Source organism: Neodiprion pinetum, chromosome 1 (genome assembly GCF_021155775.2).
Source record: "Neodiprion pinetum isolate iyNeoPine1 chromosome 1, iyNeoPine1.2, whole genome shotgun sequence".
In the NCBI taxonomy this organism is placed as follows: domain Eukaryota; kingdom Metazoa; phylum Arthropoda; class Insecta; order Hymenoptera; family Diprionidae; genus Neodiprion; species Neodiprion pinetum.
The window spans coordinates 258,945-286,419 of NC_060232.1; the positions used below are offsets into that span (position 1 = coordinate 258,945).

Consider the following 27,475-nt stretch of genomic DNA (forward strand, 5'->3'; position numbering starts at 1 on the left):
ATGGTCCCATTGCCCTAGTCAAATACCAATCTGTAATCACATCTTGAGTGTATTCTTCTTTTTTTTTTTCTTACGCTACATTATGTATAGAATAAAATTTTAATCGACTCGGGCCAAAAATTTATATGTGAAATGTTATCATTCATCATGTCGTAAAAATCCACTCATTGTCAGTATAATTAGCAATATCATTCTTAATATATTGTTAATAATAATAGTATTGTATCATCAATATTATGCTTTTATAAATAGGATAGAAGGTAAACTAGTTTAGCATCGTGTTGTTTTACGCAAGATTTTTTGGAAGAGGGGATTTTCTCTCATTACAATATAATCGTATAAAGACGTCTACCGAGGCACAGTAATTATTATTGTTATTACTATTTCTAATATTATAATTATAATTATTATTATCATTATTATCAATAATAAATGTAGCACCTCATTGCTCTACTGCGATAACAGTGTATCAATGAGGGGGGAGGGGGGTTAGAGTTACGTAAAACATTAATAAAAGTTAACAAGATGCTCATAAATAAGGGGGGTTGCGAGCAATCAACCTTTATCCAGACATTTTTCCTGTTTTTTTCACTTCTTTTTTTATTTCATCACTTAGAAGTGATATTGGTTATCCATGATACAAGCCTTACTTTATTTATTACTATTGGTTTGCATTTGTGATTTATATTTCAATACCTCATTTATCATGATTATATCAGTGAGGTCGAATAGTATAATTGTATTATTTTTGTATAGATTAGAGAATGGTTTGCATTCTCCCATTTAGTAGAGAAGCCCCGAGGTTTTCTTTTCTAATTACTTATTCATGATTCCATGGGCTAATAAACTCGTACCTTGTGAAGAAATTGTGTATTGTGTATCGTTTATTTAATTTTTTTTTTTGTTTTTTTTTTTCAATCATTTTTAATCCTTTTTTGTTTCATTTCTTTGTTCAGGGGGTGCTGGTAATATGTACGTTTCAATAGATTCTATTTCATCTTGATTTATCTCCAGAACAAGGGGGTTGTCTGGGCTCCAGGGACAGCGACCGACTATAGCCCGCACTTACAACTCTTATCAATTAACTAACAGGCTAACAATAATAACAAAGTCAACACCCAAAAGTGTGTGCTGTATGTGTTTCATGCATTGTATACACTGCGTACATTTATCAATCTATTTTCAATCTGTAACTACCATTATCAATTGAGTTTCAAGTCATCATCAAGTTTTCGTTTCCATAGTCAGATTTTCTCTACCGTACATATTTGAATTTTGCGGAAAATTCCGAAAAAAATGGCTTTCTTAATATTCTCTCACACGTTCAACTCTTTTTAATAACTTATTTATCAATCATTTCTCTTTATTCATACTTTCTAGTACTCGTCTTCCCTTATTAAATAGTTTATTTTATAAAAACTTTAATCCTTTTTTTTCTTTCCTTGGTGCAAATACGCATTTACAACAAATAAATATAAGATAATTTAGACGTATGTATTTTATATATTTTTCTGGATACTGTAATTGAAAGACCTAATGCACAAGAGGTTTTTTTTAGACTGTCTCGTCTCCACTTCTTTCAATACTATATAGCAATCTAGCAATCTCACTTCCTTACGTGACCTTAATTAAAAAAACTTGTGGAGAGATCGTTAGACAAAGGATTACTCCATTGGTGCATAACAATCTCTGCCTCTCACCAAATATGCCTGACCCTTAATAATAATAGTTTTACTGACTGTACACATTATAGACCAACAATAGAAGGTCTAGCAGCGCTTAGCGCACTATCACGCACACATACACACACAGACACACTCTACCTTTCTCTCTGTTCGTCTATCGCGTCTTCTCGTTCACTCTTCAATGTTACTTCATCTTAGAACCTACGCATCACGTAATAATTTGCAGGCTCCAACGAGTCCCACTTTACTTAATACGAGCCATCACAATCCCAATGTCAACATCGCCGACAGTTCTTCTTTTCTATTACTCTCTCATTTCCTTAGTTTGGCAGTAGTAAACAATGTGACGATGCAATAGTAGGAGTAATAGTAGGAGCAGTAGTAGTAGCAGTAACAGCAGCAGTAGAAGTAGTATAAGTATCGGTAGTGGTGGTTGTAGTTGTGGTGGTAGTTAGTAGTTAGTAGCAGTAGCAGTAGCAGTAGCAGTAGCAGTAGCAGTAGCAGTAGCAGTAGCAGTGGTGGCCTAACAGTAGAAGCAGAAGTAGCAGTAGCAGTAACAGTAGCAGTAGCAGTAGCAGTAGCAGTAGCAGTAGCAGTAGCAGTAGCAGTAGCAATAACAGCAGCAGCAGCAGTAGTAGTAGTAACAGTAACAGTAGCTAAAAAGTAATTAGTAGCGGTTGCCGTAGCCGTAGCCCCAGCCGTAGTCTTAGCCGTAGTCGTCGTTCTAGTAGCAGTAGCAGTAGCAGTAGCAGTAGCAGTAGCAGTAGCAGTAGCAGTAGCAGTAGCAGTAGCAGTAGCTGTAGCTGTAGCAGCAACAGCAGCAGTAACAGTAGAAGTAACAGTAGTACTAATAGTAATGTTACTTAGAATAGTTATATAATTAATTTAATAATAGTACGGGGTGGTTGGGTAGTCACTCCAGCGTAACATAGTCTCAGTGGCACATCACTGTACTTAAAAATCACAACGACGAACAATGGTGGTGGCGCATAGCACAGCGGCCTTGACGGCTGGTTGTTTCATTACATTTACAATAGTTGGTTGGTAATAATATAATAGTACGGATGGGTTGCGTTATCATTAGCTTATTCACTCACAGACTGGTAGAAGTTAGCTCCAGGATTGATAAGAATCTTGATACCATTGATGATCATCGTTGGAGGCACCTCCAACAGTGGTACCCCTGTCACCAAACCCAGTGCCACTGCCGCCGCCGCCACCACCATTCACACTCGCCAATCTGTACGAATTCCCCAATGGCTGTTGGGCGAGGGGCTGGTTTCCCCAGCTGCTCTGGAAGCGACGTTTACATTCCCCCTGGTTCTGGTGACCCCCGTCAAATTTTCGCTTACCTGCTGTGAAGAAAATGTGTTACATATAAGAAACTAGGTTTCACATTCCCAAGGAAATAGCATACTAAATTTAACACGGAATTTCGCTGAAATTGATATCCAAATAGTGTTCACCAAGGGGAGTAGCTTTTTCAACCTACAAGCAAAGTCTCAGGTCTCGTTGTGAGTGACACATTGTCGGATTCCTCTAAATATTGCCACACTTATAAATTAAGTTAGGTTGGATATTTATTTAATATTTTATATTTATTAATATTGGTTGGATAGGTCAGATGTGCCTTGGAGGGAAGAGGAGATGAGTAATTTACTATAAAGTAAATAATACATGAATCAACTAAACGCAATAAAATTTGGAACTGAACCTTGCGCCTGAGAAAGATTGCCGCATTACATAGCTTTCATCTCAATATATTGTAAGATAATATACTTCTAAAACTGAAAATTTTTCTTACAGAAGTCTCAAAGATTCAATTGCTTCGTTTGTATTGAAAATTCAATGCACGACACCGGCAAGTTTATTTGCTTCTTTTATCTTGATGTACTCGACTAATCTTTACCCCTGCTATTAGGCCGACCAATGCTGCGATAATTTCCTCAGCACAGAGAACGCTTCACACCAGCTCATTTTGCAACAGCACCTTGGCAGGTGACAGTGCCCTGTTATTGTTAACTGAGGTAGCCTGGTCTGAATCAAATTGAATAGGTGAAGCTGTTCTGTGTTGCTAATTAATTTATTATCGAATGCTTCAAAAACTGCTTTAGCAAGAGTAATAAATTATCAATAGCTACGTCGTGGAGAATCGCCTTATGGCAATGGCGTATTGTAAGAAACATATTTAAAATAGAATATATAAATAGGAGAAGTGAAGTGCACTCTGAAAGCTGAATTTATAATGTGATACAATGGTGAAACGATAGTTTTTTGAAACTATTTAAGCAACATTGGTAAAAAGTACTTATAACTACACCGTTAGGCAAGCTAGCGGCAAATTTAGTAGCGACGAGCATATAACAGTTTGCAAAGTAATATAGTCCAAGTAGCATTAACTTAATTAGAATATTATTACGAAAAAGATGATTCGTTGTGGAGATACAGACCATCCTCACCTGGTAAACTTCCCTTGGCGCGGACCCCCCCACGAGCGGCTGGCCGCTGAGCCCCACGGGTCCCTGAGGTTGCGGGGTTGCGCCCCCCCCTGACCGGGCCACGGGCCTGGGAGCCACCGACCCTGCCACGTGGCATTACGCCACGCCCACCAGCCTGACCAAACAACACACACCCAATCGTTACCCCTCTGGTGCTTATTTCACTTAACATCATCATTATCTTACAATCAAAAGGTGAGGCACCCCCACCCCCCTTCCCCCCTTCGATCATGTTCATCTTTGTTTTTTTTACATTTAATCTTCGAAATTGTCTCCTTCATTGTAATTCCCCTCTTTGATTGGCTAATTCATATTGTTTACTGTGCAACGCGCTGACATTGTCAATTTATTCTCCGTCATCAACTAGTTTATGTAAAAGATGACATTTAGGGCAATTTATTTGATGCTGAACGTGACACCCGGTTGAAAGAGAGCCACTTATGCGGGTGCAAGATAGAACGACTGCGTTAGTCGTGCTAGTGTTCAACAACAAATAAACAACTCTATCTGCTACAAGAGCCGAGATATTTCACCCAAGATTAATACTTTTTGCATTCAGCGTTAGCAGAGTTATCCAAATTTAAGCCAAAGCAGACCGGATTTGGGGTGAAGGAACTTGAAGCGACACAACTACTGCATTGGCAGCTAGATTATTGTTAATCAAACATAAGCAGAGCACTGTAACTATCAACTAATTCTAAGCGTAAGCAGATAGAGTATGCTGAAGCAAGCAAGAGAGTTTTAATTTAGATGAGTAGGGTTCTGGTTAAATACCAGTCAATCTACAGGGACATTTATTAGTTGCTGAACACGAGACCCGGGTGAGAGACAGCCAGATAGACCAACTGTAGCAATTGCACTTATAATCAGCAACGAATAAATGACCCTGTACATAAAAGTACATTTATATGTACATATGTCACGTTTTATCTCATTCCCTTTTCTATCCATGGACCGTCGTACCTTTGCAAGTAATTATTAAATGTAATATAATAAATTCTCTATATCATACATCAGTCTTGACTTTCTTCCAAGTTCCGCATGGCGTTATCCTTAACTCCGAATTATGTCCTTTGTCTGCAACCAATCTTTTCTCCTCGCATGGACTATGTATTACAAATACGCAAATTGACCAAGAAGCTCACTGATTTGCAATTGATCAGATAATTGATTGACTGTTAATAGGTGTTAAAAATTGTCCACCCAGATGCATTTGGAGAAAAGATCAATTTCAAGTGTTATAAAAAATGACATCGATGTTTCAATCTTGTTCGCACAGGGTGACCAATGCTCCTGTATTTTGGATAACCCTGCAACTTGACATAAAAAAAATATATCATATCCGAGCCACGAGACGCGACGTCGCTCTACAGATAGATAATGAATCAGTAATTGAGGAATGAATTTTAGTTGAATGGAAGTTGGAAATGAGGTAAAGAAAGCTCCTTATACACTGCATTCTACCTATAACTATAAATTCACCTGGCATAACGATGGGTATTATTAGGCAATCCTGCAACACTGAAAAGAACCGCGTTTTTTTTTTTTCCACCAGCTACAGAATGACATCTTTGTAACATCAATTCCTCTTTTTTATTATAAAATTATTTTCATTGCTTTTCCCGGCTTCACTTTGGCTGTAATTTAGAATGGGTCTACCATGGCTCAGATATGATTTGCAAGCAATTTGAGAGTGGCAACGTGTTCGGAGTTAGAAAACTTAGTGATGAACATTCTGGCGTTAGTTGACTGGGAACAAGATATTGGGAGCATGAGAGGGAGGGGGTGACGATGTGGTGTACAACAAATTATATGCCTGGCATTGTGTTGAACATTTACTCACAGATGTATCACACGTTCAATGAATTTTTGTAAGGAAAAAACGCCGCGAGTGCTGGGCGTTGCCCACCAAATCTGGATGTTAGTTAGAAACATTGCACCCCAGCGTTAGTATTTACTAAAGCTAGCACGATCGGTTAGAAAATATTGTTAATAATACTAAAAGGTGGATGGATGGCGGAGACAGCAAATTGGATGTACATAATATAGTAGGAATCCGCGAACACTGTGCCACAGTCAAACTACTGCTGATATCAAAGTAATATGATTCAAGAACGAAAACGACTTTAAAACCATTAAAAAAGGCGACCCACCGGTTGAGGCTGCCTGCCCCTCCCTCTGGCAGGTGGCGGAGGCGGCGCGTAATCGAAATAGTAATCTTCGTATCGATAATAGTCATCGTAATATGGATCACTGTAGCCACCTCGATAATCCCCATAACCGTAATAGTCGTAATCATAATCTATAAAAACACACATTACAAATAGACCCAAATTTAGCCACGATGTATCCAATTGGCAACTTATTCAAATAAAGTACATAATAAAGGCATGCCGGGAAAAGAACATTTCTAATATGCCAATTTAAAAAAAAAAAATTGACAGCAAAAAAAGAATTTTATTTATCAAAAAAATCACGATTCATCAAGAAACTTGGGCGAAACTGTAACATGTCATTATATCGAAACATAATTACAGTATCGCGTGTATTGATTGATTGAAAGCTGGCAGTGATCACTCTATCATCACCATTAGTTAAGAATCTATACAATACGAGTCATTGAAAATTTGTGCTTGTAATTACATATTACGGAGAATAATTTTGTTATAACTTAACTTTGATATTACACTGTTCCAATTAAAAGTAAGAATACAATTATCTGCAAGCTAAGCTTAAGAATTTTCGACGACTCTATATTGTATAATTGTACGGTATAGTAACTTGTAATGAGATTCTGATAATAAAGAGCTGTTACAAAAAAATTACCAATCTACGACATAACATACAACGTCAACGTTGCAGCTTACCTATTTCCTTGACAGCTGTAATCAGATTTTATAATTGTTGTGCATACACCTCCTGACAAATAGTAACATATAGATACATGACCATATTTTTCCCTGGCATTGTGCACAACACATTATCACTCAAAATGAATAAATACCACAAGGGCACCAGAAACGTGTGTACAAAACAAACAATACACATGCATTTTTTTGGTAATTTGATAAAATACAAGGCTATGGAGGACGTCGAGTGTAGCGGGGCATGACAAGGTTGACTTTTTAAAAATGGTTAAAATACCTTTTTAACACTACCAATTCTCTCTGAGTGCAAGACTTCAGGTTTATTCTGTATATATTTAATCATAAGTACTTAAACCATTTTGTTTCTTCTATGGATATTGCGTAATACTTGAGTTGAAACCACAATTCAGAGGAAAAAAAAAATCAGTTTCACATATCAGTAGCAACTGGCGAAATTTGTGATGTACGTGACATTTTTTTTAACAATTTGGGAAAGTCAGTCTAGAGAATTATTCCAGCAGTTGCAATTAATTATTACTATTCGCTTGGCAAAACCTAATGCAGTTTAGGATATTGGGATCTTAGGATGTTATTGATTAAGGATGAATGTTATTCAACTTAAAATCATTTCAAATATTTCATATACCATTCTTCACCCAACAATCCTGGAACCAATTTTCAGTTTTTTCTGCTATTCTCAACTCTTATTCTATGTGACAAGAGATGATCTGCAAGATGTTAAATATTCTACTGTATTGGTCTTACGATTAGGGAGAGAATTGAGGAAAAAATTGTTCTCCATTTCTATGCATAACAGTTTTAACTTTGTTCGATAGTTTTTCTAACTTGTAAAGTGATAATTAAAAATCTAAAAAGCGTTAACGACACCAGCAAGTAAAAATGTCCGAAAAAATATCAGTTAGAGTTAGAGTAGTTTGTTCAACCCTGGAAAAGTAATTTTGTCGAAAAAACCATGTATTTCCAGGTTTCATGTCGGATTAATCCCATAGTAATAATGCCGACCAATAATTGAATGTAGATTCGGAAAAAAACATATATTAAAGAAAGAAAAAATTCAAATTTTCCAATTTGTTTAATCGTCACTCTTTTTGAACCTCATTCTACGAAATCTCGTTCTACTGGACGGGAAGAAATTTCGACGGAATGAATAAAACCTAATATGGTAACCTGGGTGAAGAATGGTGGATTGAGTAGTGTATTATAAATATTTAGCTTTTCAAACTTCAACAATTTTTTCACACTTTATGGTTTACCTATCATGCGCATAAGCATTAGGTATTTCATCAAGTAAAGTGATGGAAGACCCCAAAAAGCATGCGGGATATAGTTTGTGTGATGGGTGAGTTATGTTTACCAAAATTTGTAGGGTCTGAAAAACTGATTAGAAGTGTGAAAATGACATTCGATAATTGAATGAACGGTTTATACACTTAGTAATTTGAATACCTAAGTATATTATGGCACAACAAATGACTATTTCTTTCAATGTGTTATGAAAGAAATTCAATCACATTGCGCCCTTACATATTGGTATGAATTTCAGGAATATGACTCAAAATTAATGAATACTAGAGAATGTGACACAGATGTTAATCAGCTAATGTTAAACTTTGCAAAACTTATTTTTGCGATTATTCTGGATAAAAAAAAAAAAAAAAAAAATTTAAATGCTTGCAAAAACCACGAGGGATAAATTAGTGAATGAGTTGAAGCTAACAGTTAACCAATTCCTTATAAAATAAATTATGGTATTCCAGAACAGGCGGATAGTAAAACCCACGCCTAACTATGTCATATTCTCATTATCTCCTGAATAGAGAACGAAATTGAGGTATTGTCGGGCCTGAGTTATTACAAAATTTTATGTCTGAGCTAATCTAATTCAAAGTCTAATAATATGTAAGACATATGGAATAAAGATGAGTACATTCCCGAGAACTCTTTTCTCTCATGTACAAAATGTCAGATTAGCTCAGAAAAATATAATTTTTAATACCTCGGCCACGCAAATTAACAGGCTTCAATCTTGTTTCACCTAATGCCTGACTGTCATCATCCTGATATTTATACAATTTTTTTCCCAGAAGAACTCTGTAAAATAAAGTATCGACCTACTTCAGCATTTTTCTAATTTGATTGAAGCTATCGGTAATATGAACTTTTTCTAGTTACCTAATGACATTTTTACGAACAGTCCAGATAATTATTTTCAAACAGCTTCAACGTCTGACCCATTAAAGACATTGATCGCCAAAGAGCAAGCACCGAATTAAGAAATATTATAGGGGTCAGACGGCACGATATATGAGGTACCGGTACTAATAGTCAACCATTGAAACAAGTGTGCACTAAATATTACGTCCTTTTTCTACTTTCTAGAAAACAGTTTTGGCAACATTGAGCGATGATGACCTTTTACTATTAGACGAAACTAGACGAAATCCGCCAATTTCAATACATACGATTCCTTCAGGCATGGTTTCTTTAAGCTACCTGTTGCGAAACCACTTCTTTTATCAACCATTTTGAGTTTGCCTCCACCGTAAGTGTAAAATGCCCGCTTGAACAGATACATACACGCGGGCGCACGCGCGTGCTCTCTGACGCTCACACTCGATCTTTCTCTCTATCTGTTTCTTGCCCCCTATGCATACTGTCAATGTTGATGAAGCGGCCCCCGATGTACCCATTGAGGGCATACCCATTGCATTTAGGGTAAGCTATGAAATCAACTCAAAGGGCAAGCAGGTAGCCGCCTCACCAAATCGTGGGCTTAAGCACGAATGCGCGCGTGCGATTGAATATCTATCATTTTTACAATTTATATATGTAAGTATAAATATAAGAATTAATAGGGAATTCTACCAATGATCAGCACAACTTCGATGCACCAGAAAATTGAATTTGTCGCAATTTGGATGGTCCGCTACTTACTGCAAATTGAATTTTATCTGAAAATTGTGGGAATCCCATCGGAAACCGCATCACTTGCCCTCGTACGAACAAAGGAAATGCAATTACTTTGTGTACTGACAAAAATTAAGAGTAATTCAACTCAAATTTTATAGCAGTAATTTTCCCACAATTTTTTGTAATTTACGGAATATCATGACTCTATTACTAATCCATTATGATTACAAGTGAATTGATATTACCCTCGATGATAATAATAATTCAATCACCCATCTCAATTCCATTACAGATATGCCTAAGTAACCTTCGAAAAATGCATACATATTCATTAAATATATTTATTTTAAAGGTTATTCTGCAAAACAATGAAATAAAGTTATTTCGTAAAAAAATTTAGGGATTTTTCAATTTTTTCTTTTTATTCAAAATGTAAAGAAAGGTACTGATTGAAGATCATAGTTGTCATTATCAAAGAGTATGTTCCTCGATACTTTCCATTGGTATTAATTTAATCAAACATATCATTTCTGGATGCCAGTTTGAAAGGGAATCGAAAGGTCACAGGTTAGCCATCTCTTAACCCAGATTATTCATAATTAAAAATACACAACAAACTATCAAGGTTAAAGCAATACCCGTTTTTAGTGGTTAGAAAATGTGCTGATAATTGGTGGAATACATCTATATACAGTCTCATTTATTCATTGCTGAACGCGAAACCCAGGTGGGAAAGAGCTGCTTATACGTATGCTTCAGGAACGAGTAAATAAACCTGTATACAAATACACATGGAAAATGGTTTTCAAAATTTGTTTTCAATGAAAAAGAGACCACAGGGTTATGGATTATTCAAATAATCACAATCAAAGTAATATAACGACAAATTTCTGCCTTAATTAATTAGAAGGAAAGAAAAATGTCATATGAAAACAATATTTGCAAGTTGATCCAATGGCTGGACAAATAAACAGCGATAAATAGGGAAGATGTTGGGCACATAAATTTTCAAATGTTAATTTTGGTTAATCAACTGCCCCCCACTTACCATAATCGCCACGACCCATGGCTCCACGTATACCAGCACCAGCGCCTCGAAGTCCTTGACCACCTGGGCCTCGAACTTGCATGGGACCTCCCATCATACTTGTATGAGACGGGGAACCTCTATAATTGATTTGTAACCACAGACAAGGCAGTTGCAACATTATTCCGTAGGATGAAGAAAATAGACAAAAGAAAATCATCGGTTACAAAATCTTACCCGCCGCGAACTTGCATCATTTGCAGCATTCTGCGTTCTCTATTTCGAAGGATTTCTTCTTTTTTCTTTTTGTCCGACGGTGGTTTTGCTAGTGAAACTTCTATGTAGGAACCACCCATTTCTTTTCCATTTAACTCGCGCATTGCCTATGTGAAATCAATTCCATAAAGAATACGTTTATTTATTTCCATTGTATATTGTAGTAATCAAAATAGAACCAGAATATTACCTTAACAGCATTATCCCTATCTTCAAAATGTATAAAGGCATAATCCTTGATTTTTTTCACCCTCTCAATTTTTCCAAATTGCTCAAAAGATTCCTTCAGTTTTTCTTCTGAGCAATCTTGTGTTAGATTCCTCACATATAGTACTCGTACCTGGTGATGAAAATAAAAGTAAATTTCTTACGTAATACTGTTTTACCACAAGGATTATTTGTGAACCTTGTGTTGCTCATATGCAGCATAGAGAACACACCAGACAATTTGCGTACATTTGGGAAAAAAAAAAAAAAAAATTCTAGCGTGGTATATTTCTGTTTTTGACTATCCAAAATAATCATATAATTATTTTTAAAGCAAGAAATCTATCTTATACATCAGTTTCACCTTATTAGTAACATGGTCACATCGAAGCCAGCATGGAAGTATTTGAAAAGTTTGGGATATGCCTAATTAAGCCAAATCGAGCCATTTTTTCACAATAAACAGATTGGGAATTGAAAGGTTGAAATGATATGATGTACGCATAACGATTGAAAGGGAAATATTTACTTTGGACATGGTTTGCTCATCAGGTTCTTCCTGAGGATCAGCCCAATCAACTATGATGTCACAACCCCAGACCTTGATACGACCAGTGCCTAATCTCCTCTTAGCAAGAGAGGCTGATTTATGAGACTCATACTCCAGAAAGCAGAATCCCCTATTCTTCTTCTTGTCATCCGGTGAGCTGTAGATAATCACCTCTGTCAGGCCAGCTATATGGTGGAAAATCATATAAAACATAGGTAAGACTCGTTTTGGAACATTTAAAGTGAAATAATAAAACTAAAAAGAACTACAGGAACAGAACGGAAAATCCGCAAAAACACAAGATAACAGATCTAGAGAATTGTATCATTTTTGGTTAAAAAAAAAAAATGTTGCTTCAGACAATCATTTACTATGCTGAATTACTCAACTTTCTCCAGTATTATAAATTCCTTTGAATACAATTTGCATTGTTTGATATCATTCAAATGATAAAAAGATTGGATTATTCTCAAAATAAAAATATTCCAGAATCACGTCACTGCTGCCTAAATATATCAAACTCTATTGGACGAGATATAATATATCCGAACAATAGGCAATACCTGTTTCTAAATATAGTCTAACGGGGTTCACTGACTTTCGTGCTTATCCCATACATAAATATGTGTGCATGTGTATACATATAGTATATACACACACGCGTACCACGCATAGATACATATTCGTACATAACGTCTGTGCTCCTTTGTATAGGTATTTAGGTATAACAGATTAAAAAAATATCTTTGCAACTGCTACCATCCCAAAAAAAAAAAAAAAAAAGAAGAGAACTTGGATTCGTATATGCCTATATTGAAGATGACAATGGACCTAAGCTAATCAAATGATTTTCACGTGAATATGCTACCAAGGTAGTAACAAGATTGCAACTGTATTAAGTGAATGATAAGCACGAGTGTCAAGATGTTCTAGCAGGTTGAGAATTGAAAGTAATGAATAGTGGAAGTCTGCCAGACATAGCAATAATCCACTGTAGTTAGCATTTGTCGAAAACTGATTACAAAAAATTTCCTCGCAAGAGGAAATGCTGGCAACCTAAGATGAGATTTGATCTCAAAACTGAACAACAATATTTACTCAGCAAAGTGTAATTATTCAAGGTATAAAACAACGCCAAGCCATAAGATAGTCAAAATAACACTATAAAAAAAAATAATAATAATAAAAAAAAATAAAAAAAATTTCAATACCAATAAGATAAAATCACGATTGATCCAAGGTCCAACTTTGGTTTGGGTCAATGTTTTCTATATACACAAGTTTATTTTACTACTCTGCTGATAACTTTGCAATGTTTCCCTTATCCTCACGCTCATTCCCGTATACTGTAATGAAAAGCATCTTGCAAATTTTCAAAACAGTTTTAGTATCAAGTCTAAGCACTTAATCCTAAAGAGATTTCTACATGTTTATAAATTGTTCAGTCTATCATTGTTTACATGTGCGTGTACGAATGTCTGAACATACATGGGTGGACCAAAGGCTAGCTTAGTATTCTGGCAGTGTGATGTACGGTTAGAAAAATAATAATTTGTTTGTTGGACAGAAGACTTGATCTTGTCACATATCTGATCAGCATAAAAAGAATCGTGTTATCCAGAAAGTTACTACTTTACCATTTAGTAACAACACACAGATTAGCATGGATACATCAGACAACTCGAGTTCAAAAAAAAAAAAAGCAATGCCTGTGTCACACTATCTGATAAACTACGGTAATTCTCTGTACGACACTATACGCTTCTCCTTCCTCTCAGTTTAAATATAAGAATAATGCAAACATGAATTGGGAGACAGGTATATTCTGTGAAGATATATTGTTGTCTGATCTTAGTAATTTAATGTGCACGTGTACATGCATATACATCTTGAAAATCGTGTATGTATGCATAAAAAATGTATTCAGTGTAAACTCAGGTGTTGGCCTAGTATCTCTGAACTCTTACCAAATGTCACATAATAGTATAATATTGGCAATTGAACACGTGCGCACACTTCAAACATGTATATCTATCACTGGTCTCCTCTCTGTGTCCAGACTTCGAAAGTTAGTGTGAGAACTTTCAAGTGATCATTATATGCATAGGGAAATGGATTCTGAGACAGCCAATCTTTTTGGCAAAGCAGTTACATTGGAAATGCAGATTCAACCTGCAGTGCGACTGTCGGCTGATCGCTATGGGCTGAATCTGCATTGCCTATGTAAGGACTTATTGAAGAAGTTAGCCATCTCAGAATCCATTTCGCTGTGTGTACATGTATAAACATTCAACTGATGAAAATGAATTACTTGTTCAATCGAACCTAAGTTGTGAAAAATCCTGGTATGACTTAGAATGTGACGAAGACTGAAAAGATTTTGATTTGCATAAAAGCATGTTGTAAATAATTTCAGTGTAAAGAATAGCACTTCCTAAACTTGTTTTATTAGTATTGAAATATTGAAGGTACGTTTTGTTTGTGATTGCAACCATAACACAAGCTCTAACAATAAGAATATCAATGCACAGTAAATATCAAATGACACAAGTAACTATGTCAAGTATTTGAATGGGTGTCTATGCGCAAGTCTGTCCAACAATTTATTAATACATGGGTGTGAAGAATTTTTCTTTCATCTATCATGCAATTGCCAGACTCATAAACAAACTTGGGCAGGCCCTCTTTCCAAAAAATTTTCCATACCAGCTTTGAATAAATTATAAACTCCAGCATTTTTAAAATTTGTGAAATTTGGGGGATTTGATAAAAATTGCATTAAACATTGACTGGAGGTTAGAATGCGTTCCCAATGCTATGCAGTTGAACTTGAAACCATCTGGCGTCGTATCAACCGCATTAACCAACTGACTGGCTGACTGACTGACTAATTTAGACATTTTTCTCCCGATTGAACTTCTTTCAACCACTGCCTGCTGATTTAAGGGCATTTGTCAACTTACGTGCATGTTTTGTAAACTCTTCGAACAAGTCATCTCGGTCTCGATTCTTTGGAATATTTCCCACAAACAAGCGGTGATTGTTATAAGATACGGTAACACCAATCTTTTTGCCTTTCCGAATCTCATAATCATTTAGCTGTAAGAATAATGTGGAAGGAGAGAGCCAATTAAGCTTGCCTCTTGTGATTTCGCCTGCTTATCGGCTGACAGCAAAGTGAGGTATTGTAAAGTGATTCTAGGTAGTGGGTCGAAGGGAAGAGGTTGTGAGGAAGCTTTACAGAGGACTGGTGGGAGTGCCTGTCCGTTTGTTAGCGAGCCATACGCCCCCGCGGTCCACGTAGGTCTCCCGTAACCCCCATGCTTGGGGCTTAGTCATGAGTCGCATTTCAAGTACATATCAAAGGTGCGCTGATGCTGAATAGTTATCTGTGATATCGACTTGATAAATACTCCAATTGATTCATTATTCCAATATGTATTGGAAGATAAATTGGCGAGGAAGCATAAACGGTGAGACAAGATAGTTGATCTGACCGGAAGTATGCAGGTAACAGTGGAGCGAGGGACAGTAAAGAGCAGGAAGCAGAACATATAAGTCAACTCATAACTCGACCTATATATGAAAGGAAAAGAAGACATGGACCAGAGAGGTGTTACTAATCTCACTAATAAACCGAGAGGCAAGGAGACTGACTAGAATCGAAAGTGTCACTGATAGTTCGATCCTTGGATCGACTCGAGTTTTCCATAGTTTCATAGTTCCATACCATCTACAACCACTACTTAAAGCTACCAAACTCTTATGTGACAGTACAGGTAGACAGGTAGGTAGGTAGGTAGGTAACACACGCCTCGAATTCACTTTACCTGCTAATTTACCAAATTCGTCCGAGATCTCCTCTTTGCCTTTTGACTTTGGTATGTTCCCCACGAAAAGTCGTAGATTAGGAACACTAATGTTTACTTTCAGACTCTTGCCGGGTTTTATTTCGTGATTATCGAGCTGTGGGATGAAGAAAAACACACACATGCCTAATTTTGTTTGAAAGAATTGTTCCATATAGGTGATAAATTACGACAAATGGTTAAATTTCGGAAATGGTTCAAAATGTACAATTTAGCGGACAAAAGAAACGATGGAAAAAAAAATGGCATCAATAGTTAGCATGGCGTGGTCCGTGATACCGATTGATTGGCATGCGCTTTTATCGCTCGAGTCTTCACAATATAGGAAACCGGCGTTCACATATCATGTATCCTGCAAAGAAATTTTAGTCTACCAATTTTTAAATTTTGTTAGCAAAATTGTCACTGTCCAATTAGGTGAAACCAATTAAGTAAATATACCCCTAACCAATTAAACCACACAAGATACATTTTCTTTTTCCTCTATTTGTTTGTTTTTCTCCTTGTTTTTCATTTTCATTTCTTTTCTTTTCTAATCGTTCATTACTCTTTTTGTAAGGTTCTCCACTCCCAATTTTGCCCACTGAGCAAAGAGGAGAGCTGGAAATTAAACTTGATCCATAGAACGTCGTTAATACATAGTACTGGTGGGACAAATTAGATGTCAAAGTAATTAACATGAAATAAATGGTCAGGGACATATATGTATAAGAATGGCAAATATGTGGACTGTTCGCAGAGTAAGCATCAATATTCAATTCCACTTTACACCCTGTCAAAAAAATTGGAAAAAAAATATTTTTTAAATAATAATAATCATGAGAATATTAATATGGCCAGAGAAAATACGTACTACAGAGAAAAAAAAAGCAAGTAAGTACGAACACAGAACAAGCCACATAAAAAATAAAATTGTGCCCGTTCAAAATGTTTTCAAAGCATTATTTCTGGCAGACTGAAAATTAATCGATTCTTTTATTGAACTGTGTTTGAAAATCGTAGTACAGCAAATCAAAATCTCCGAATCACAATCAAAAGATACATACGAGAGGGCGGGATTATTTTGATTAGACTTCATTGCAAATAAAAATTTTGAACTGATTGAACAAGTTCACGCTTCACTTGCTAGAACACAAGAGCCAAGACGAAAGCCGAAATACTAATGCTACAAACGTTTTGAACGAGAGCATGTTTTGGTAGCAATAACAATTTTGTAACATCTCTAAAAATTTTGTAAACAATAAATAAATAAATATATCCAATGGTTCCGTAGCGGCATGGTGTTAACTATGGGGTAAGAAAAATAGAGGTAAGTTGGTACACGTTATAAGAGTGGTTCTATAACAGTAGTCCAGGTAATTAAATATATATATATATTTAAATTGTTTATATATATTAAAATTGATTTGTCGAAATTGGTCATAGTAAAATATCTTTTTATTGATTGTTTAAAAAGTTGTGAAGTTTCGATCGACTACGGCCAATCATCAGGCAATAATTATTGACAATCCTATGAGCTTAACATGTTATTGTCTTGCCATGTCAGGACAAAGTTTCACAAAAGATATTTTACCATGACCAATTACGACGAATCAATTGTAATATATAACCACAATGGTCACTAACTTCAAAAGCTCTGTGTGTGTGTGTGTGTGTGTGTGTGTGTGTGTGTGTGTGTGCGTGTGTGTGCGTGCGCGCGCGCGTGTGTGTGTGCAGCATAATATATATGCACATATACGTATTATGTACAGTCGCATACCTCTCTAACTGCCTGTTGAGCAGCTTCCCTGTTAGTGAACGTGATAAATGCATATCCCCTGTTGGAACCAGTCATGGGATCCATCATCAGTCTCAAATCCCAAATCATGCCACATTTCTCGAACAATGGAATTAATTCATCCTCGTACATATCTTTTGGAATTTTACCACAAAACACCTAAATGAAGAGTTAATCAGAAATACAACTGTATTATACATATCTGTATAATTAATTTTTATTACAACCTAGTCTTCATATCTGTCAGTTGTAGAACTTTTTTTTTTCTACTGTTGGCAGTATGTCGATTACACGCACCACCCTAAACTTTCTAAACTGCAGATTTTTACTCATAGATTTTTTCTTCCTATATTTTCACATCATGTTTTAACTATTCATGCGAGATTCCTACCTCACAACCATTCCCTGGTGTGGGACCCTCCCAACCTGGGGGAGGACCACCGTACTTTCTTTGACCAGTTGTAACATCTAAGGAATACCCAGTCCTCTCTAATATCATCTGGAATAAAAAAAAAAATCAAATCGGTGCATATTTTATATCAACAATCAGTATCCCCATAATTTCATACTTTATCAAAATTGTCCTTATAATTTACTACAAAGTTCTAGAACTTCAATCATCTCCTACTGTGCATATGAAGTCTGTAAATGTGACTGGCAACTAATTATTTCACCTCAAGGCTATGAAAGCAACCCACTTGGACTAGCAGGCCAGGCAGCAAGCTGCGAGTAGTAAGTAAGCTATGGCTGTTCTGAGGGGGAGCAAAGTATATAGGCTTCTGGTGAAATCAAGTATTGTCTTTTGCATTAACAGATGGTATCGGTAGGAAAGAATCATTGACCGCATAGACAAACTACGACCCAATACGAAATCAGCCCATGGGATGGTTGTTTAAAAACTTTGTACGAATTATTTCAAGTTGAGAGTATTTGATCAACGTTGTTGCAATAATATTTTATGCATTTACATCAGCTAAGCATACATTGTTGATTAAAACTATAAACTTTTACCTTGATCTTGTCCTCATCGGGCGCTTTTGGAGTTGTGCTAGCCCCAGCTCCTTGACCGGCGCGACTCTTTTGTCTATAAGTTTTCATGACACCGCATAAGTAAGCGGACTTGTTCGAAACGTGCTCCAGATTGGACTCAAGAAATTGTGTGAGTACATTCAATGCACCGTCTACAGGAAATTCTTTCAGGGCATCCAGAGCTCTTTCATCAAGGTCTACGTGAGCCAATTTTCCAGTTTTGTAAATTTCGTCCAGCTTTCCTGCCACCTTCTCGTCGAGTCCGTACTGTACGAGTTTCGCGTAGTCCTCCGTTCTCTCGATGTATTCCATTCCGTCCTTTGGTTGCTTTTCCTCCATTTTTAATTCCCCATTCCCCTCTGCCATAGCTGCAACAATGGAATCGCGCATCACGAGTCACATTGGTTCCGGCACTTGTAACAATGATACACCTAACCGCAACTTTTCATATGCCCGAGAGTCGGAAGACTCAGCCGGATTTCAAAAGGATCGTTTATTTCTTTAAATTAAACCAAGAAACGCGCCGTTGAATACGCTGAACAAACGTGGATTTGAAGCTCGCGCCTGGCAATTCCATGCTCGATTGCAACAACTGAATGATGACAACAGACGATAGTCGTAGTCACAAGATATCACTGTGCACAAAGAAAAGTATAGTATTGAATAAACGAAGAGCTGGAGAAAATTGTAGAAAAATATATACATTAATAAAAAATACACACACACGTTACGTATGCAGAGGGATATGTCTAATATCTGAAGATAAGGAGAAAAAAAACTGGTCGCATCATTAAAAATAGACACATGCCCGCCCCCCGCCTCCTTCAATTGAGCCGGACCTTTCATCGATGAGTCGACGAATTTGAACAAATAAGGCAGAGTATCGCACTAGGTTTTCCTTGCATTTTTCAGAAAAAAGAAAAAAAAAATGGATATTGCGAACCGCAAGGGGTAGCCGGCCGGCAAGAGGCTGCATCCCGTACGTCTTAAAGAATGGGATGCATTTCTGCACTCGACGCGTCACTTGAAAACAGCTCGCCGCGGAGGGATTATTAATATTTCACGGGTTAAAAAATTGATCATAAAAATATGAAAACAATATAGGTTCGCGTTATTGTCGACTAACACGGTTTTATTACCTCAGAAAATAACTGAACAGAATCCTCCGGTGAGGAAATGGCGGCAGACGTCAACGTGATCGCGTACTTCGGGGTTCACAAAACGACGCGCAAAGATAAGCTCAAACCCAGCGAGCTGCGTTGGCCATTTTCTTTTTACAAGAATCGCGGATTTGGATTGGCTCGCGCGAAAACTAAGAATAAAATAACCTGCCTGTGCAGTACATATGCAGTTTGCACTTGGCAAACAAGACGGCGGAAGATAGAACCAAGGACACTGACATAATTTTCGGTCAGAAACTGGCAAATAAGAGGGAACAAAGAGCTATCAAAATAATTCGTACCTCTTCCGATGGAAATATAATTTTGCGAAATGAAACAATTTCCAATACAAAGCACAATGATCAAGTATATTAATTTTTTTTAAAACTCATACATTTAACGCTCATAGTCATTAGAGGTGTGTTGAATTATTTTATAACGAGAACACTACCGAGTTATTATAGTTAACACGTTGTATTATAATATGGTTTTCAAATTTAGCCACTGCCTTGACGTGCGATAATTTATTTTTAATTATTGTTTTTAGTTTGAGTAGATCCGCGCAAAAATTGCATAGAATCACAATATATCGACGTCGAACCGATATTAAGTTTGATTTCACCAGTGTTTTATAATTTCGAGTAGGCACTTTGGTGTTGCAATATTGCAATGATAGTATGGTCCGGGGCACAGCGTAGTTTTGATATCGTAGAGTGCCTACATAGCCGCGTAATGCATAAATTGGACTGTCGCCGAGAGAACGGTGCAATGGTGCAAGCCCTACAAAACCAAACCAGTTTGCTTGCTTGCGCCCCAATCCGATTCAACCGTCTGCTTTTCCTTGTCTTGCTTCGCGGTTCGCCGCCTGTGTGAGTTCACGTCGGTAGGTACACAAAACGTGCAAATGTATTCGCGCCCCACCTTGTTGCGCGGCTTTATGGAGATTACACACACGAGCCCGCGCCGCGCCGCGTGTGAAATCTCGTCATGTGTGCCTGCCTGCCTGCCTGCCTGCCTGGAGCGACGAGTCGACGAGCCGGGGCCGCGAACTCGCTGTCTCATCTTACACATGCCCAGACGCGTCGCCATGCGTGTGCGAATGTATACGTATATGTACCAGTGCAGAATGTTCAGGTGTACGTAAGTACCTCGCTTCCCAAGTATGCGTGGATCGAGGCGTTGTGCACACTGCACCCGCGTCCTTGCTTGCTGCGCTCGCGTCTCCAGAGTTGCAGAGACGGGGTACGCGATGCGTATACAGTATGGGTATGATCACATACTACCACACGAGGGCCGCTGCAGATCGCATATGCATACGCGTGATCCAGAACCTGTTTCTTCGCACTTTTCGGCATTTCTACCAATTATTATCTTCATCCCCGAAACGCCGATCCGAAATTTGTAAAAAAAAAAAATAACATTCTTTTATCGTTAATGGGCCGACAACGTGCGCAACAGATTTTTATTTAACGATAAATAAATCGGTGACGTAGAAACGTCATTACGATTTTGCAGCAGTTCAGTTATTGCACTCGCCTCTTGTTCTTTTCAAGTCGCAGACGCGAGGCATGGTTGATTTTTAAATATGTTTTTTTTTTCATGCCGTCGTAGTTGCATCGTGCGAAGAGGTCGAACTATAAGCGCTTTACGCTGTGCGCACATTGTATGTAACATTCGTATTACACAGGATAGATGCGCCGGTAAGACGGCTACCTCCGGTAGTCGGTCACTCACGACTTTAGCCCAAAATGATGTCGAAACTATGCCTGATTTAGGAAAAAAATTGTATGCCTTTGTCATTTTACAATCTTTCCCAAGGTAGATATGACTTATATTTTGTACAACAATCGAATACACTAGGCGTTTAGCGCGATAGAAGAACGTCGCGTAGCAGGTTGCACCGTGTGCAGTAGTTGGGTACAAAAAAAAACTTGTTTGGTCATACATCCAAAGGTAGGCTCAATACAAATTATAATATTTCATGACACTTGGACCGGGTGATGTAGCATCTGAATACCTCGTATTTACGTAGAATAGTAGTTTGAGGGCTCTCATATTTCTATGTTAGAAATTGACCGACAGATTACAAGCGTAAAGACTGTACTCTGCCACGATGGCCGACTACTGATCATGATCGATTCGTGTATATTTCATAATGTAAACACATAAATCTATTTATTTATAGAGAAAAACATGATTAATATTCGTTGTCACTTGAAAATGTATTGTTATTTCGTTATTCCCTGTTACCCGAATTTTTCGATTATCTGAAGTAGGGCGGGTTCAAATAACTCGGAATAGCAAGGTTTTAACAGTAGCCATTAAGGATTTCAATCCGAATATGCAAGAGGCTAACACTTTTTCATACGACACTGCTGCATCCCCAAAAACGCAGAAACGTGGTGCTCGTTAGCTGACTGGTTGAAATACATACATAAATACGTTGTACAGGGGAGGGCGGGCCAAAATGGGCCCCTGGATAAGAAAAAATGATTATCAAAAAAATTTCAAGATAACAATTATTAGTTTTGTTTTGGATTAAAAATAATTTTTAACGTGTCGGGCCTCTTTTGCCCTCCTCTCTTTCCTACACTAATATTATGCGTACCTACTACCATGAGCGGACGAAAAATATTACCCATTTCTTAGTTTCCCACGCATAAGTGTTCCATATGTATATGTACATGTACTGGACATGACATGCTGCACAGATACGAGAGACGTAAGAATTTGTAATAGTGAATCAGGTATCTACTACGAATATATTAATGTCATAAGGACTGAAAAGTTTTTCGAAGGATGAGAGCGGATGAGTATTAGTTCCGTAACAGTCTTATCTCCTTACTCGAGAACTTGTCTTCCGAGTATGAGAATTTTTTTTCTGCAGGTAAACAGGGGTGAACCTGTGGGGCAACAATAATGCCTGTGTGAGCTAAAGGGGAATAGAAGCTGCAGGGGGTTGTACCACAAACTCTCCGGTCGAGGTCCAGCGTGTGAGACGCGGAATTACCACGATAATACCATCCTAAATGTTATGTTCCATTAAGTTACAGCTTTGTTTTCACGCCGAGCCTGAAATTCAGTCTTGTTTCGAAGTCTTGTAACAATATTATACGTATGCAGAGTAGGTACGATATTTGAATTTGCGAGTTCTCACCAATCTAACGTAATGCTTCTTGTTTGAAAGATCGCCAGAATTCAGTTGCCCAAGTCGGCGTGCATATAATTATAATATTGGACGCCTATGCACAGATCATAGATATGATAATAATAATACTCTTTAACGTGGAGCCCGTCGTATCTGCACGACAGCGCCAGGACAAGCTGGACAATAATCACACGTTATAATTCCCCTTTTGACCTCACTGTCAAATCATGATTTCTTCCGAAAACAATTATAACGGATTGTATCACTATGTAGAAAACTGCGCCAAAGCCATGAGTTTCGGTTTTTGTATTATCATCGCGTAAGAATTAGCGCCGTGGTACGAGTGGCAAATTTTTATGTTCCCAAGATTGAATAACAGATTTAGCATATAAATTATGGAAATTTATGAGTCAATGACTTGAATTGTTGATCGGTATCAATTTGTTGTACTACAGACCGAAAAGTTTTTCGAGTTTGACTCTAACTGTTTGCTTTCACTCCAGACGGCACAGGGTGAAGATAAAAAATATTTACAAATCAGTGATTATTTATTATTATTATAAACGCAGACATTGGAGTGCAGGTCCTTATTCGGGGTGTAGAAGAACTTTTTCCATGCCGCCCCCAAATTGACTTCAAATAATTGGAAAAGGATTCCCTAATTTTTCAGATCTTTATCTCAAGTCCTTATGCTGTCCCACGAGGCTTTTATTTCGCCGTAAGAATATCATTGGATTTCGTGATCACTTTCTACTTTATTTTTTTTCACCGCCAACTTTCATGGGAAAAATCTGAATCAAACGGGGATTTATCAAGTATAATGAACTCTTTGAGGATATCTGAAAATAATTGAAAAATGAAGCTATCAGAAAGAAAAAATATTCTCAACAAGAGTTGATTATACTTGATAAATTCCCGTTTGACATTCATTGTCAGATTCTTCCCATGAAAATTGCCGTAAAAAATCAAGCATTAGTAATGGTCAAAATAAATGATATTTCAGTCGTTCGGTAAGTACCGACTATATAGTATTCTTTTAACTTCATACACGACACACCCGCAGACCCGGTATGAATGATACGTAGCTTGTCGGATTTTTAACACTTCTCAGATGGGTAACATGTCGCCACGGTAAGGATCCAACAAGCTGAGCAACGTGCGTACTTATGTATATATGCCTATATATATATATATATATATATATATATATATATTATATATAGGTATTATAGGTACCTTTATATATATATATACAGCGCACGCATTAGGTATACAATATCACCGTGCGAACTCGGTACACCGGACGTCATACACGAGCAGCGTTGACGATTGTGCATTGTTATCTGCCCGCAGCTGTTGCGCCTGGTATGAGTTATTCAAATTCGGTACTAATACGCGCGAAATTCGTGTTTCTTACCGTGAGCCGGTCCCACAAGTTCATACATTTGGCAAATACCTATGCTGTGAGGTTTCGGTGAAGTGGGCTCCTCGAGCTTGTACAATAATGGGACCAACTTACAACGCATAGCGTGGCACAACACGAAAGTCCGTAGAACGGTCCAAAGGGCTCGTTTCACGGCATCCTCATTGTGTTAATATCTGCATGATTTATCGAATACTATGAAAAAACCACAGACTGTCAATTAGGATGCGTGTTTTATCAACATGGAGTTCAAGAACGATATAACAAGTAAACGTTTTGCCAATTCAATGATTTTGCCAATTTTTCAGATTCCCTTTCCGGCAACGTTATACTAATTTTGCCACCTCAAATTTCTTTTACGATGTTTCTTCCCGCATCAGTTGATGCAAACGTTTATCAAGTACACATGAATGAAAGTTTAGCATCAGCCAGCTACGGCGAAAATTTTCTTAGATGTGGAATGCCAGTAAGATGCGTTATACCTAATTGGAGAAGGAAACAAAGAACAAAGAAACAGTCTATTTTCCGTACAATGTAAACCTACATATCCGAATACTGCTAGAGCGGAGAAAAACTTGAATCGTTTCAATGAAGAAATAATATATTGTGTAACAAGAAGGAAAACTTGGTATTTCCGGGCCGACGCGAGTATAAGGAGTAACCGCAAAAACCCCCCTTTTTTCGCCCCTTTTTGCGTAGTGTGTAGCAAGAACGGGGAAGGTCGTACAGAGGTCTCCGTGGGCTTAAATTAATCGTCATCAAAAATGTATGTGAACATATTTCGATTTTTTTCGATTTTGGGCGACTTACCCCTATTTTGGGGGTGAAGTATGTTTCACCCCCACGCTAGGGGTGTTTTTCCCTTTGAAGATATTTGGAAGAATATTCTTGATATCACTCCTGCCATGTGGAATTCCGCCAATTTCTCCCCAGATTATGTCGACCATTTTTGATTTTTCTTGTACTGAGGGTGGTTTTCACCCCCTGGGAAGGGTAGTTCTGAAATAAAAATGGTTCAAATCATCTCCATATGAATACAGAAAGTCAAATGATCCATTTTCTGAAGTCAGGTCTATAATCCTTAGGGTAGTAATAGTGATTTGAGTTTGCTTCGTGGTAGCTCAAAAATGCAAAGTTCTGACATACTTCACCCCCAAAATAGGGGTAAGTCGCGCAAAATCGAAAAAAATCGAAATATGCTCACCTACATTTTCGATGACGATTAATTTAAGCCCACGGAGACCTCTGTACGACCTTCCCCGTGCTTGCTACACACTACGCAAAAAGGGCGAATTTTACGGTCACTCTTTGCAATATGAGTCCTAGACGAGCCGAAGAGGAATATTGCAAATACGCGAGGCGAAAAGACCGTTGCCTCCTTGTTGCATCCGATTCTTTGTATAACAAGAGTGTGTTACGCGTTTTTTCACGAAGTTGTTTGCAACAGCGCATATGCGTGCAGTACAGAAAAACCACTTCTAATCCTAGGAATTAAAATAGTCTTCTCTTTACTCCGGCGTATAACGTGCATTCGCAAACTCACTTTACCGTCATGAAAACGGGTACTTTGTGTACGGGAAAATACGCATGAAAAAACGCGTTAACATGCTCGTGTTATGTAAAGACCCATCACACGTACGTCAGGATCCAGACAGAACTAATATCGGTTTCGTAAGTTTGACGCATTCCGATATAAGCTCAATAATACTTCTTACATTCTGTTTGAGAAAATAGACAACACCCTGCAAATTCATAGGGGATCTTATCCCAAAATTTTTTTTTGGGAGGGTGTATATAGGTATACAAACTGTATTACCGCTGTATATCCCTAAATACTCTATAATAAAAAATTAGGACCGGATATCACGTGAATTTCTAGTGAATAATCTTTTAAAGACTAAATTTGAAGGTTTCGGTCAGATAGTATGTCAAAAAACGTATGTCACGATGTACTTTTAACTCGTGGAGTCAATCAGATAATCCGAGACGTAATCTTTATTTTCAGATCCTCGGTTACAGAGCTCGATAATTTTTCCTACTCTCATCTTTGTTCCGAGAGTAAAATGTTCAGATGTTTAAGAATGGCATTACTGTATAATAGAAGATTGATTATCCGAATCAATGGAGCTCGAGCCTAGTTCGAAATAACGAAAATTCTTTTAACGGACCAGTAATATGTTAGATGAAACGATATTGCATGGTAAAGCATATTAGAAACATGCCTCACGCACAATTACATTATTTTTATACTGCACACATTGTGTGCTTTAATCCACGCCAACTACCTTTACCTGTGTTAAGTTAGTTAAAATATCGTTAATTTTAATACTAGACTGAATAAACCTTCTCTGATATCTTCTTACCCAACGCCTTGGTTATTCATTTCGTGATTTCGGGCCTTCATTCGGATAAAATAGGCCGTTAGCCGTGGTTCGGATAGTCGAGGTTCTACTGTATTTCACTTTGACAACGATTATTTAATCAACCGACAGTGATAGCTGTATATCGACGACTCCGAATACTTTCGATAGTGATTTTTGGGTTCATGAAATATACGTCCACCACTACTGGAACTCGTTCAAATCTTTCGACAATTTTTCGTGGCCGTTGAAATTTTGGTTCTTCAACGCCAGTATGACGAGCCATGCGTTCTTACGACTCCTAGTAGTTGGCTCGCTGCATTTCTCTCCGTTGTCAAACGTGTCAGCGAAACTCCATGTTGATTTACAGAGAGTACCAAGAGATGATCTTCGAGAGGACGGGTGCCACTGCCGTCTTCAGAACTTCTTACGGGTTGAAAAAATAAGTTACCAGGGAGCGCTTACTGAATCTGCGCTGTATGGGGTACAGCCGACACTTGTTGCTTCGCGAAGACCACGCCTGTTGTTATGAATCATTATTTCGCGATCTTGACTTCGGAAACCATGCGTAGGCACTTTGTACTAACACGAGTATAAAATTCAAGCTTGATTACTCTGTACGTAGGTATGTATTATGATTTACACTACGTTAGTTTCCATTCCAACTA

General features: G+C 37.5%; 1 protein-coding gene across 14 annotated transcripts; it reads right to left on the reverse strand.

Moving 5' to 3' along the window:
- Positions 1-27,433, reverse strand: Syp (synaptotagmin binding cytoplasmic RNA interacting protein). Of its 14 annotated transcripts, none has more exons than XM_046621772.2 (13): positions 26,811-27,433; positions 18,699-19,084; positions 18,079-18,186; positions 17,670-17,846; positions 15,872-16,007; positions 12,021-12,226; positions 11,475-11,624; positions 11,246-11,391; positions 11,030-11,148; positions 7,051-7,065; positions 6,337-6,485; positions 4,136-4,298; positions 1-3,040 (listed from the first exon to the last, which is right to left on the reverse strand). In XM_046621772.2, the coding sequence occupies exons 2-13, from the start codon at positions 19,080-19,082 to the stop codon at positions 2,796-2,798; spliced, it is 1,998 nt and encodes a 665-aa protein (XP_046477728.1). In that variant the 5' UTR covers positions 19,083-19,084; positions 26,811-27,433; the 3' UTR covers positions 1-2,795. The 14 variants fall into 14 exon arrangements, with proteins under 14 accessions (XP_046477728.1, XP_046477669.1, XP_046477692.1 ...); XM_046621713.2 differs by lacking the exons at positions 15,872-16,007; positions 26,811-27,433 and adding exons at positions 15,005-15,140; positions 20,271-20,767; XM_046621736.2 differs by lacking the exon at positions 26,811-27,433 and adding an exon at positions 20,271-20,765 and having other exon boundaries at positions 1-3,037; positions 4,145-4,298.
- Between the last annotated feature and the right edge of the window lie 42 nt (positions 27,434-27,475).

What these genes read in the sequence shown, in the direction of transcription:
- Syp (XM_046621713.2), bottom strand. An exon ending in CCGATGAGGACAAGATCAAG is followed by an intron (nt 18,187 to 18,698) that starts GTAAAAGTTTAT and finishes TTTTTATTCCAG; the next exon opens with ATGATATTAGAGAGGACTGG. An exon ending in CTCAACAGGCAGTTAGAGAG is followed by an intron (nt 15,141 to 17,669) that starts GTATGCGACTGT and finishes TTATTCTTACAG; the next exon opens with CTAAATGATTATGAGATTCG.